The sequence below is a fragment of the Anas acuta genome, chromosome W (assembly GCF_963932015.1).
Source record: "Anas acuta chromosome W, bAnaAcu1.1, whole genome shotgun sequence".
In the NCBI taxonomy this organism is placed as follows: domain Eukaryota; kingdom Metazoa; phylum Chordata; class Aves; order Anseriformes; family Anatidae; genus Anas; species Anas acuta.
Window position 1 is genome coordinate 1278194 of NC_089016.1, and position 13295 is coordinate 1291488.

General features: G+C 57.4%; 1 protein-coding gene across 1 annotated transcript in view; it reads left to right on the plus strand.

The window, feature by feature from the left end:
• Positions 1–9238, plus strand: part of LOC137847462 (maestro heat-like repeat-containing protein family member 6) — a 51278-nt gene extending 42040 nt beyond the window's left edge. The window contains exon 11 of the mRNA XM_068665732.1: positions 8827–9238. Within this exon, the coding sequence (XP_068521833.1) occupies positions 8827–8966 (140 nt within the window). The 3' untranslated portion in view covers positions 8967–9238. The remainder of the gene's footprint in view (positions 1–8826) is intronic.
• The last annotated feature ends 4057 nt before the right edge of the window (positions 9239–13295 follow it).

Consider the following 13295-nt stretch of genomic DNA (forward strand, 5'->3'; position numbering starts at 1 on the left):
TGAAGGGGGGGTCTTTCTTTCTCCTTCCCCCTGATCTTCCCTCCCCAGGTGCTGCTCTCTGACTTACTCTGTCCTGTCTTTCCTCCCTCCCTTCCCTTCTCCCTTCCTCCCTTTCATCCTTTGTTGATGTTGATGAGGCGGGGGGGGCGGGGGGGAGGACGGGGAGCTGAGGAGTGGAGGGGTGGGGGAGGTTTTGAAAGACGGTAAGGAATGACAGGATTCCTAAAGCTACAGCACAAAACAGGCAACGGAACTAACTAATAACAAACATAAAGATAACAGCATTGATTTTCCAAAGCAGCTAAAGCAAAGCGGCCAGGCAGTCAGCCGCACTGAGTGGCACAGGTGGCGAGCCTCTCGCGGCCGAGCAAGAACCTCTGACGTCAGAGCGAGCGGCGGCCCGAAGCAGCCGGGGTCCGCTCTCTCCCCCCGCCCCCTCCCTCCTCGTGGAGCCACCAGGTCTACTTCTCCCTCCTCCCCGCTCTCTCCCCCCGCCCCCTCCCGCCTCGTGGAGCCATCAGGTCTACCCCGTCGTCACGGCCATCGGTCTAGCCATCACGGCCACTGCTAGAGGGCGGCCAGTAATGAGAGAAGTCTGGAAGGCAAGCTTCATTTACTTTGGCATGAAATGATAGCCCCCTGCTATCGTTGTCAGGTGGACACAACAAAAGCCCCTTCTCTCTGCCCACCCCCTAACCTCGCACCTTTGAGTGTCCCCTTGCCCACCAGGACTTTCCGTGCATGACCAGCAAAGTGCCTGGACCCTGGCAGCCTCTCTCCCCCCGCCCCCTCCCTCCTCGTGGAGCCACCAGGTCTACTTCTCCCTCCTCCTCCCCGCTGTCCCCGCCCCCTCCCCTCCTCGTGGAGCCACCAGGTCTACTTCTCCCTCCTCCCCGCTCTCTCCCCCCGCCCCCTCCCTCCTCGTGGAGCCACCAGGTCTACTTCTCCCTCCTCCCCGCGGCGCTGGCTCCTCTCCCCCCCTTTTCCCCCCGCCCGCCGCACCGCAGCCCCGCCGAGCAGTTGGGCGGGGGGGGCGGCGGGAGGGGCAATCCTCCTAGCTCGTCGCCGGCCGCTCTGCTCGGCGGGAAGCCGGCGCCACACGTAGGCGACAGGGGTACGCATTATTCCGGGCACGGAGCTTCAAGCCGGCTGGTCGTCAGGCTCCCGCCGAGCCCGTGTCCCGGCCGGCGGGCAGCTAGATCGCGCGGGAGGGAGGGAGGGAGCAGAGCGACGAGCTCGCGCCCGCCTCCAGCGTTTTTTTCCCCGGGCGGGCCCCGTCCGGGGCGCAAAGGCGGGCGGGCGGGCGCTGCCTCGCCTCCCGCGACGGTCGGCTCCGCGGCCGGGGCGGATCGGGCTCGGAGTCGGCTTCGGGCTCGCGCTTCGGCTCGGGCTCGCGGGCTCGCCAGGGCAGCGGCTGTCCGCCGCCCGCGGCCCCGTCCGTCTACACGGCGCTTCCCCGCCTCGCGGCGATCTTGAGCTCTGACCCGCTTCTAGGCTGGCTGCTGGGGAAGACCGGCGTGGCAACGGGGAGAAGGGGGGAAGGGAGGGAACGAAAAGAGCTGTATTTGTCAATGAATGAATGAATGAATGAATGAATGAATGAATGAATGAAGAGTGAAGGAGTGAACGAATCAACGAATCGATGGATCGATCGATCAGCCAAGGAATCGATGAAGAAAGGAATGAGAAAGCAGAAGGGAAGCAAAGAGAAGGGCGGGGGAAGAAAGCGCAGGGCTCCAGGAAAGCGCGTAGGCAGGCGCCGTTAGCTGACGGCCGCCAGCTCTCCGATCGTCGTGGTGGTGGGTGAAGTGGCCAGGTGAATCCCCTGCCCTCCCTCTTCTTCCCCCTCGATCCCCCCCCAGCCTCGATCCGCCAGGTGTAGGCAGGTGCCGTCAAGGCGAGGAGCTGAAGCGGCACAGCCCGTTGGCGAGCGAGCGGGCGGGCGGGCGAGCCCGTGTGCCGGCTGTAGGCGGGACACGGGCGCGCGGCTCCCTTGGCGTGCCGTGCAGAGCGTACGCGGGGGGGCGGAGGCGCGCTTCGCTCCGACGGGCCGCCAGGTCTACCCGCCGCCGGAAAAGCGCTGCCGCCGCCCACACCCCGAAGGGCCGCCAGCTCAAGCCAGCCTTCGGAAAGGAGCCCGTCTGCCCGCGGCAGCCTCGGACGAGCCTCGGAAGGGACGCCAGGTCTATCCAGGCATGACAAACGGAAGCCGTCTGCCCGCGGCAGCCTCGGCCGGGCCTCGGCAGCGCCGCCAGGTCTACTCAGCCGTCGCCAAACGAGCTCGTCTGCCCGCGGCAGCCTCGGCCGGGCCTCGGAAGGGCCGCCAGGTCTATCCAGGCATGACAAACGGAAGCCGTCTGCCCGCGGCAGCCTCGGGCGGGCCTCGGCCGGGCCGCCAGGTCTACCCGGGCACGCCAAAGCCAAGCCTATCTGCCCACGGAAGCCTCGATCCGGCCGCCAGGTCCCCGTACGAGGCCGCGGGACGGGCTTCCCCCCGGCCGCGTCTTTGGCGCTCGCCTCCCTCGGCGGGGCCGTCCCTCGGCCTTCCCGAACGGCGTCAGGTCTACCCGTGGCGCCCGCGCCGATGGGGGGGGAGGGGGGCGGCGCTTCCCACGGGACGGAGCCGCCAGGTCAACCCGGACCCCCCCGAAAGGGAAGGGGGAGGGGAGGGGGGGGGGCGTAGGGGAAGGAAGGAAAGAGACGAGACGCCGGAGCGAAGCCCTCCCGCGCCGCGCGGCGCGGGGAAGCGGGGCCGCTCCTTCCCTCCCCCCCCCCCTGAAGGGGGGGTCTTTCTTTCTCCTTCCCCCTGATCTTCCCTCCCCAGGTGCTGCTCTCTGACTTACTGTGTCCTGTCTTTCCTCCCTCCCTTCCCTTCTCCCTTCCTCCCTTTCATCCTTTGTTGATGTTGATGAGGCGGGGGGGGGGGAGGACAGGGAGCTGAGGAGTGGAGGGGTGGGGGAGGTTTTGAAAGACGGTAAGGAATGACAGGATTCCTAAAGCTACAGCAGAAAACAGGCAACGGAACTAACTAATAACAAACATGAAGATAACAGCATTGATTTTCCAAAGCAGCTAAAGCAAAGCGGCCAGGCAGTCAGCCGCACTGAGTGGCAAAGGTGGCGAGCCTCTCGCGGCCGAGCAAGAACCTCTGACGTCAGAGCGAGCGGCGGCCCGAAGCAGCCGGGGTCCGCTCTCTCCCCCCGCCCCCTCCCTCCTCGTGGAGCCACCAGGTCTACTTCTCCCTCCTCCTCCCCGCTGTCTCCCCCCCCCTTCCCCCTCCCCTCCTCGTGGAGCCACCAGGTCTACTTCTCCCTCCTCCCCGCTCTCTCCCCCCGCCCCCTCCCGCCTCGTGGAGCCATCAGGTCTACCCCGTCGTCACGGCCATCGGTCTAGCCATCACGGCCACTGCTAGAGGGCGGCCAGTAATGAGAGAAGTCTGGAAGGCAAGCTTCATTTACTTTGGCATGAAATGATAGCCCCCTGCTATCGTTGTCAGGTGGACACAACAAAAGCCCCTTCTCTCTGCCCACCCCCTAACCTCGCACCTTTGAGTGTCCCCTTGCCCACCAGGACTTTCCGTGCATGACCAGCAAAGTGCCTGGACCCTGGCAGCCTCTCTCCCCCCGCCCCCTCCCTCCTCGTGGAGCCACCAGGTCTACTTCTCCCTCCTCCTCCCCGCTGTCCCCGCCCCATCCCCTCCTCGTGGAGCCACCAGGTCTACTTCTCCCTCCTCCCCGCTCTCTCCCCCCGCCCCCTCCCTCGTCGTGGAGCCACCAGGTCTACTTCTCCCTCCTCCCCGCGGCGCCGGCTCCTCTCCCCCCCTTTTCCCCCCGCCCGCCGCACCGCAGCCCCGCCGAGCAGTTGGGCGGGGGGGGCGGCGGGAGGGGCAATCCTCCTAGCTCGTCGCCGGCCGCTCTGCTCGGCGGGAAGCCGGCGCCACACGTAGGCGACAGGGGTACGCATTATTCCGGGCACGGAGCTTCAAGCCGGCTGGTCGTCAGGCTCCCGCCGAGCCCGTGTCCCGGCCGGCGGGCAGCTAGATCGCGCGGGAGGGAGGGAGGGAGGGAGGGAGGGAGCAGAGCGACGAGCTCGCGCCCGCCTCCAGCGTTTTTTTCCCCGGGCGGGCCCCGTCCGGGGCGCAAAGGCGGGCAGGCGGGCGCTGCCTCGCCTCCCGCGACGGTCGGCTCCGCGGCCGGGGCGGATCGGGCTCGGAGTCGGCTTCGGGCTCGCGCTTCGGCTCGGGCTCGCGGGCTCGCCAGGGCAGCGGCTGTCCGCCGCCCGCGGCCCCGTCCGTCTACACGGCGCTTCCCCGCCTCGCGGCGATCTTGAGCTCTGACCCGCTTCTAGGCTGGCTGCTGGGGAAGACCGGCGTGGCAACGGGGAGAAGGGGGGAAGGGAGGGAACGAAAAGAGGTGTATTTGTCAATGAATGAATGAATGAATGAATGAATGAATGTATGAAGGAGTGAACGAATCAACGAATCGATGGATCGATCGATCAGCCAAGGAATCGATGAAGAAAGGAATGAGAAAGCAGAAGGGAAGCAAAGAGAAGGGCGGGGGAAGAAAGCGCAGGGCTCCAGGAAAGCGCGTAGGCAGGCGATGTTAGCTGACGGCCGCCAGCTCTCCGATCGTCGTGGTGGTGGGTGAAGTGGCCAGGTGAATCCCCTGCCCTCCCTCTTCTTCCCCCTCGATCCCCCCCCAGCCTCGATCCGCCAGGTGTAGGCAGGTGCCGTCAAGGCGAGGAGCTGAAGCGGCACAGCCCGTTGGCGAGCGAGCGAGCGAGCGGGCGGGCGGGCGAGCCCGTGTGCCGGCTGTAGGCGGGACACGGGCGCGCGCCTCCCTTGGAGTGCCGTGCAGAGCGTACGCGGGGGGGCGGAGGCGCGCTTCGCTCCGACGGGCCGCCAGGTCTACCCGCCGCCGGAAAAGCGCTGCCGCCGCCCACATCCCGAATGGCCGCCAGCTCAAGCCAGCCTTCGGAAAGGAGCCCGTCTGCCCGCGGCAGCCTCGGACGAGCCTCGGAAGGGACGCCAGGTCTATCCAGGCATGACAAACGGAAGCCGTCTGCCCGCGGCAGCCTCGGCCGGGCCTCGGCAGGGCCGCCAGGTCTACTCAGCCGTCGCCAAACGAGCTCGTCTGCCCGCGGCAGCCTCGGCCGGGCCTCGGAAGGGCCGCCAGGTCTATCCAGGCATGACAAACGGAAGCCGTCTGCCCGCGGCAGCCTCGGGCGGGCCTCGTCCGGGCCGCCAGGTCTACCCGGGCACGCCAAAGCCAAGCCTATCTGCCCACGGAAGCCTCGATCCGGCCGCCAGGTCCCCGTACGAGGCCGCGGGACGGGCTTCCCCCCGGCCGCGTCTTTGTCGCTCGCCTCCCTCGGCGGGGCCGTCCCTCGGCCTTCCCGAACGGCGTCAGGTCTACCCGTGGCGCCCGCGCCGACGGGGGGGGGGGGAGGGGGGCGGCGCTTCCCACGGGACGGAGCCGCCACGTCAACCCGGACCCCCCCGAAAGGGAAGGGGGAGGGGAGGGGGGGGGGCGTAGGGGAAGGAAGGAAAGAGACGAGACGCCGGAGCGAACCCTTCCCGCGCCGCGCGGCGAGGGGAAGCGGGGCCGCTCCTTCCCTCCCCCCCCCCCGAAGGGGGGGTCTTTCTTTCTCCTTCCCCCTGATCTTCCCTCCCCAGGTGCTGCTCTCTGACTTACTGTGTCCTGTCTTTCCTCCCTCCCTTCCCTTCTCCCTTCTTCCCTTTCATCCTTTGTTTCCTTCCATAGCCAATTGGAAAATACTTCCAGTCTTCTCAGAGGACAACCATTGTCCTCAGGACACTTGAGACCATTAGAGACTGCTGCATCGACGACAACAAGAATCAGTGGGCCAAGTTCACGCTGGAAGTGGCCGCGAGAGAATCTGCCTCCTGGCTGATGGATGTAAGCAGCGGATTGCCCTGCCCTTGAGCCCTTTCATCCCTTGCTCACATCCTGCCTCTCATACCCAGCAGCAGTTCCAGTGGCAGCTGGGCAACTGGCTGCAGTCCAGCGGCAGCCACATTCTCTCCTGTGTCCCTTCCAGGTAGAAAGGATTCTGAGATTCCTCCATGAAAACCTGAAAAGGAGCGACAGCACATCTTTACTCCGGCAGAGCTTCTTAGTACTGAAGGCAATGACTAACCAGTTTCCCAGGGAAGCTCTCTTAAGCGTGCTGACCAACCTTCCGCCACTTGACAGGTACCACCCCAACAGCTCCCTAAGCACACAGCGGGTCAGGGCCAGGGCTGCAGGATAGCCTGGGACCTGCGGGGCTTGTCTGGGTCACAGCTTTGTGGCCAGGGCAGCCCTGCCAACAGAGTGTTCTGGGCTTGCAGCACTACGCTGGACATGTGGAAGGTGATGCTTTCCTTTCCAATGACTTCAGAGAAGATCTTGGAGGAGCTACAGAACGTTCTCCAGGACAAACGGGTGTGCGGGTCTCTGCAAGCCCAGCCTGTGCACACCAGCCTTCTTAAGTTCGCTGTGAGTAACCAGAGAACACACCTTGCTCCTCTTCAGGGCTGTGTGCGCTCCTCCGGGAGAGGCACAGTCCTCTCCCTGCCCCATCTTCCCCAACCTGTCGCCTCTTCCAGGACTCATAGACACAGCCCCTTAGGGCCAGCACCAGCCCCCCTACATCAGCCATACGGGGTCCCTGTGCACAAAGACGAAGCCTACCCCTTTACAGGCAGTGCTCACTTTTCTCCATCTCCGGCATCCCCCTACCTTGCCCTTCAGAATGGAAACCTGCAGCAGTGGCAGGGCCAGGGGGATTATCACAGCAATGGCTGAGGCTGGGACAGAGCCGTGGTCTTTGCACAGCCTGGGCAGGCTGTGAGGCCGGGGACAAGTAGCACCTGTAGCCTGCTTTGTGCCAGTTCATGCTGCTCTGTTGCTCCTCAGAGGCATGGCAGCAAGAGGCTGCGGACAGCCAGAGGGCAGGAGGAGCAGGCAAAGAAAAGGTGCCGCGTGGTGCCATGCACAGGGCACAGAGGGGCCCTGTTTTCTTCTGCAGGCACAGCTGCCCCAGGATGAGCATCTGGACAGGCACCTGGGTGCATGTCCCCCGCAGCCTGCCCTGAGCTGCCAGGGGAGCCAGGAGCTGTGTGGTGATGGGCATGCTGCAGGCTCTGCCCATCTCTCACGGCTGTGGTCTTTTCAGATGATACATCCAACTGAACATGTACTATCGAATTTACGTGACCCAAAAAAGCTCCTGATGCTTCTGAGTCTTAACAGCCTGCCGATCCTCTGGCTGGTGCTCAGAGCCCTCGTCATGCTGTCGGAGACATCTCAGATGCTGAGTCGGACTTTGCCAAACAAAGCCCTGTTGGCAGCCTGGTGCTGGGACAGGAGGCAACACCATGGCTTGTCATTAGCTGGGAGTCAGGAGGTGGGGTGATGGTGGCGGTGGGGCCTGGTGGCTGCCTGTGCAGCGTCCCAGGAGCTTTCCAGATGGATTCCCTGGGGGACATGTGCAAAGCGGGCGACTCAGGGGGGGAAACAGAGCCCTTGCTCTCGTCACCTCCCTTCCCCATGCCCTTCTCTCCCAGCTACTTAATCACCACATTCGTGGCCATTGCCTGATGGAAGGTTGCCGGTGAGATTCCCATGGCAGCTGCCAGGAAGTGAGCAGGAGGCTGGTGCTCTGGAACCAGAGCATCCTGGCCAGGGTGGCTGTCCACCTCTTGACTAAATACATACGGTGTCTTTCTGTACAGGTGACGGACGTGCGGGTCCTGCTGCCAGAAGTCATGGAGACTCTGCAGTATGAAAACGCGCACATCAACATGAAGGCCCTGACTATCTTCAAAAATGTGATTCATCATCTGGAGAAGAAGGAGGCCAGCCTCATCGCTCTGGCACTGGCTGGGAGACTCCTGCCTCTCTTTAACGATGTAAGACTGCTGTTGGTGACTGAGCCCCGCAGACGGGCACCCTGCAATGGCATTGCCCTTTGGTCCAGGCCTGTGGGCAGCACTCACGCCGGGCCTTCTCCTCTCTCTGCTCCTCTGGGTTATGGTGGGCTGTCTTCTGGGCTCCGCAGTCCAGCAGGGCTTCTTGCTGTCAGGTATCCAACTCAGCACAGCCAAAAGTTCCCTATGCTAAGGCAGAAGCTGAGGAGACAGAGTGTGCCCCAGAAGCCTTACCGAAGCCCTTTCCCAGGGGAGCTCTGCTTTGACGTGGCTGGTGCAGCTACCAGTAAAAGTGGGCTGGCTTGTAGCACACTCCATGGTACAGGCACCCCGTGCGGGAAACCTGTTGCTTTGCCTTGTCTGGGCCCTGCCCTGGCAGCAAGGCCCAGCCCTGTGGGCCCTGAAGCCCCTGATTGTACCCCCAGGAGCCCTGTGCCTCCCTCAGACCCCTGCCCATGCAGGTGGGCCTGGGGTGTGCCTTGCTCAGGTTCCTCCTTGGGCACTGTGCTTGCAGGGGGGCTGGGGGCGGGGGGCAGTGCCTGTCTATACCAGGGGCTGTGATGGGGAGCAGGATCTGACTGGTGCTCTTTTCCTAGCGTTTGCTGCAATGCACTCCAGCGACCTAGACAAAGAAGACCTGCATGTGATCATCACCTGTGAGTGAGGGCAGTGCTGGGGGTGCTGGGACCAAGTGACAGGGGGCAGAGCCCATGCAGTCTGCAGCCTTGTCCTGCTCCAGGGAAATGCTGCAGGGGCAAAGGGACATGCTAGCCGGACCTGTTCCTGCTGGCCCTAGAAGTATACGATGGGGTTGGCATGGTCCAGAGTGATGCTGGATGGTCTCTGTAGGTCAACAGGTTGCATCTCTGCTCTGTGTCTTTCTGTCGCAGTCCTCCAAATGCAATGTGACACCCATCCACCGATCCGTATCCTGGCAGCTGGGACCATAGAGATCCTGCAACGTCAAGTACAGCAGCAACCCGCATCATCAAGATGGGCTAGGCTAAAAGCACTGCGCTGCTGGCCGTGAAAAGCCAGGGAGCTGCAAAGCTTCCCTGGGGAAGATCTCTCTGAATAAAACTGCAACTACACGACCAGTCCCTTGGTATCCTTCAGTATTTGTCTTATGTGGCCAGGTTTTGATAGGGGGGTTCTGCAGGGGCAGCTTGTGTGAGAAGAGCCCAGGGGATCACAGAATCACAGAATTTCTAGGTTGGAAGAGACCTCAAGATCATCGAGTCCAACCTCTGACCTAACGCTAACAGTCCCCACTAAACCATATCCCTAAGCTCTACATCTAAACGTCTTTTAAAGACTTCCAGGGATGGTGACTCCACCACCTCCCTGGGCAGCCTATTCCAGTGTCTAACAACCCTTTCGGTAAAGTAGTTCTTCCTAACATCTAACCTAAAACTCCCCTGGCGCAACTTAAGCCCATTCCCCCTCGTCCTGTCACCAGGCACGTGGGAGAATAGGCCAACCCCCACCTCACTACAGCCTCCTTTAAGGTATCTGTAGAGAGCAAAACTTGACTCAATGTAATGTAAAACTGGCACAGGCAGAAATCTCCCAAATTACAGATGTTCAAGCATATCAGATAGAGATTAGAGTGTGACTAGAGAGAAGTCTCAAACTCTTGTTATATACTTCAGTTTCTCTCCAAGGATTGAACGACTACCAAGTATTACCATGCCCGACTGGCTATAGAGGGAGAGAGAGGAAGCAAAAGACTTAGAAAAGCACCTTCCCTTCATAACCCTCCCGCCCCCAAACTGGTGCTCAAGAAAAACTACTGACAGACCAAGGTTAACTGCTTTGGAAGGGCTGTCTGGGTGAACACATTGTCTTCAAGGTCAAGCTTTTTCCTGCTGAAACTGCCAACAATTATGCCAAATATAGCAATGCTTTTGCAATACGGATAGATGTCTTCCAGACTGAAACAAAAAAGTCTGACTTTTGTTTTTGCCTGTGCACAGACAACTAAGCAGGAAAGAGCAACGCTAAACAACCATGAGAGCCAGAATGCACACATACTGAAATAACGGTGACAGAAAGTGCTATAAGACAAAACAGAAATTACCTCCACTGAATCGGTTTTGTCACAGTCTTCCCAATGTTCATAAATATATCGCTTAATCATTACATATACTTTCTCCAAGTGAAATACGTCAAATCCCTTAGTTAGCTCAAGGACAGTGTGCAACAGTTTCTGAAGAAAACAATGGGAAAAGAAAAAAAAAACACTTTACAAGAGCACGAGATCTACTGAATACGCTCTTTATGTTTCCAGAGGTTAAACAGTAACAATACAAGTGACATCCTACTTTTCTTACACTATTAAATAAAATGTGACACTGCAGAGAACAGATTAAATATCCCACGCGATTTCAGTGGAGAAAATGAGTTCACTCTTCATACTTCAGAGAAAGGAAAGGCTTACACTTCAGACAATCTTTTATTACTTATCAGTCTACCACATCTGTGCTCACAATCGCAAGTCGGCTGCTTCCAAAGCAGCAGGGAATGACACGATCCTCTTTGTGGGATAGTTGTTGCCACAGCAAAGCCACTGTTGCATTTCACTACAGAAGTTGTTGCAGCAGCGCAGCGTGCTGTAAAAAGCACGTTTTGAAGCTGGGCTACAGATCTTGTAGGTACAGCTGTGCCAGCCGGAGAAGGAAGCATCCTTAGGTGATTCCCTTTACCCATTTAGGTGATTCCCATTTACCCATTAGTCAAACTTGTACCATGCCTACAACTCTGCTGGCAGAACAGGTTGCTCAAGCACGCAGAGCAAAGTTAGATTAGTTAGCTCAATCCTACCTTTCCATTCAGGGGTGGATAAATAGTAAAGAGACTGCTTGTAGCAATTACCAATCTCCCATACAGGCAGTTGTATCACCAAAATGCAGAGATGATCATCTCTGGCACGGCAACAGTGACAAGCTAGTGGCAGCACCTTCTTCCACTGACACGGCTGTTCGTTATCGCGGTGAGACTGTGAGTATGTAGCTTTAGAGAGCAGCCGTGGCAAAGGGAAATACTACTGCCCCCTGGAAATACTGCTGCTTAGCATCTTACCATCAAACTCTGCCTCTGCCTCCCTCACGCCAGCTAGCACAAAACTGGAGTATTCTCCTCAATTTCGTTCTATACAACATGGACATAAAACACACAAAAAACACCCAGAGCACTTTCAGCTGCAGTAAACAGAAAAGGAAAATCTGAGAAGGCTCGAGGTCCCACGTGAAACTGTACCTAACTGCTACCATATGGATGGCTGCACACTGATCAAGAAGTTCATCAACTTCCAGGCCGAAGGAGCAAACAGCAACAACAGAAATCCAACTACTTCTTGAGGTTTACCTAGCCGACTCTGTGAAAAACCTCTATCGCTTTTCCGTATCTACTGGCAGACACGAACAACAAAGAAACCTGGAATCTGCTTCCTTAGCAAGACACCTTTGAAAAGTTAGTATCGCCTCTACAAATTAGGTCACAGCTTAAGGATTTGACAAAAATCGTGTTGACAAGCCCTTTTACCCAAGAGGATTCTTATCTGGTCATATTCTCCCCACACAGGACTCTCGCAGCACATAAACAGCAGCCCTGATCTGCTTTGGGCCAACCTCCAGGACTCCTAGCAATTTGCCTCAATTCTAATTGCCTCATTCTAATTTCCCTCATTCTGCTCTCCCCTCAAGACGGTCCTTACTTATGCCCTCTCCAACTCCTGCAAAGGAACGTTCTTCTTCACGTACCTAGTGCCAGTCTTACCCACTTCCCCCGCTGGAGCCTACGATAACCACTTTCCTCCCATGAGAGACTGGCAAACCCTCAGTACACTGCAATAGTATGGATGGGAAATTCTAATACTGCATTTGGAAGCAATTTCAGAAAAGTAGTCACTTATCCATGGCTACCCTGTTTATGTCAACCTGCTAACTTCAGGTTTAAAATCATCTCTGAAAGAAATAAAGATCCTTTTCATGTTCCTAATACATCAAAGCATAAAAAACAAACAAACAAACAAACAAACAACAACTCATAATAAACATCCCCAAATAAAAGCCCATCATAAAAATTGTTAAAACAACAATCATAACCAATAGTACTAGCAGGTCATTAGTGAGGTATTTTAAAATTCAACAAGGCCTTTTACCTTAAAAATTAGGCAAGGAATCTGTCTCCTCAACTACAGTTGACCAAAAGCAAACGGTGGCCTACAGAAATCTACACAAGGTGTGGAAACTAAACAGCCACAGTGCATTATAGGTTGAATTACTTCACAATCTGTATGTCCTTCCAATTAATTGTTTTAATTGGCATTGCTTAACAACTGACTTAAGTTGTAATTGTACAGGTCACAAGAATATGTCCTATTTGAGCATTTAAAAAAGTTGGAATTTGACATACTTTGAGCTCATAGTGCTCCACAATAACTACATTGTCTGGCTCTGTAGAAGCTTCCACGGTGGTCTCAACACTCATCTGGTGCTGTTCTACCTGGGAATGCCCAGTAGGAGCCATTTGAAGCTTGTAAGAATCTGGAATGACACAAATTTCTTCAGGCAGGTTTCCGGTTTATGTAGAATACAGTCTCAGTGAAGTATCCTGTACCTGCAAAACCATCTCTTTCTACAAATACAGAGACAGCACTGTTACCATCTTCACTGAGAAATACTTGGCTTCTCCCTTCTTTCCAGCTAATGTCACTGCTCCATTAAACTTTGAAACTGCGACAAAAAAAAAAAAAACACCCCCTCCCCCCAATCAAACCAAAAGCACTAGAGAAAAGGGTAACAGCGGGAAAAAAACAGTCATGTTGCCAATTCACGTTAGGAAACGCATCTTACACTGCAATGTTAGGGCATAAATCTCCTATTCCACATGTTACTCTGGATCCACACATCTTGAAGTGCAGCTTTTTAACCTAAGCTGCTGTGGTATACTTGCCTGAAGTAACTAGGAAAAGAAGACTAACATTCACATTTTTTAAGGAAAATCTACAGCACTGAAGAGGCTTTCAGGGTAGGGCGTAGCTGCATTACCTGAGCGTTCCCTAGGCTCCCAACCTTAGATGCTATCGCACTAGGGGAACCTGGTGTGCTAGCTCTAAGGAACAGTACGGAGCGTAGAGTGGAGTGGAGACACCACGGCTAGGCTCTGTGACCAGGTGGGGACTCCATTGTTCTTGTGCACACCGAGACCGATATGCCGCACTTTTTGCTACCCTGAGCCAAGGACCTGTCATGTTTTGACAAATGCTGTACCCTAGTGTACTTTTTGCTCATTATAATATCATTAGAATACCAACACACACTCCAGCCCAAAAACTACCCGCCTCCAAGGTGCGACC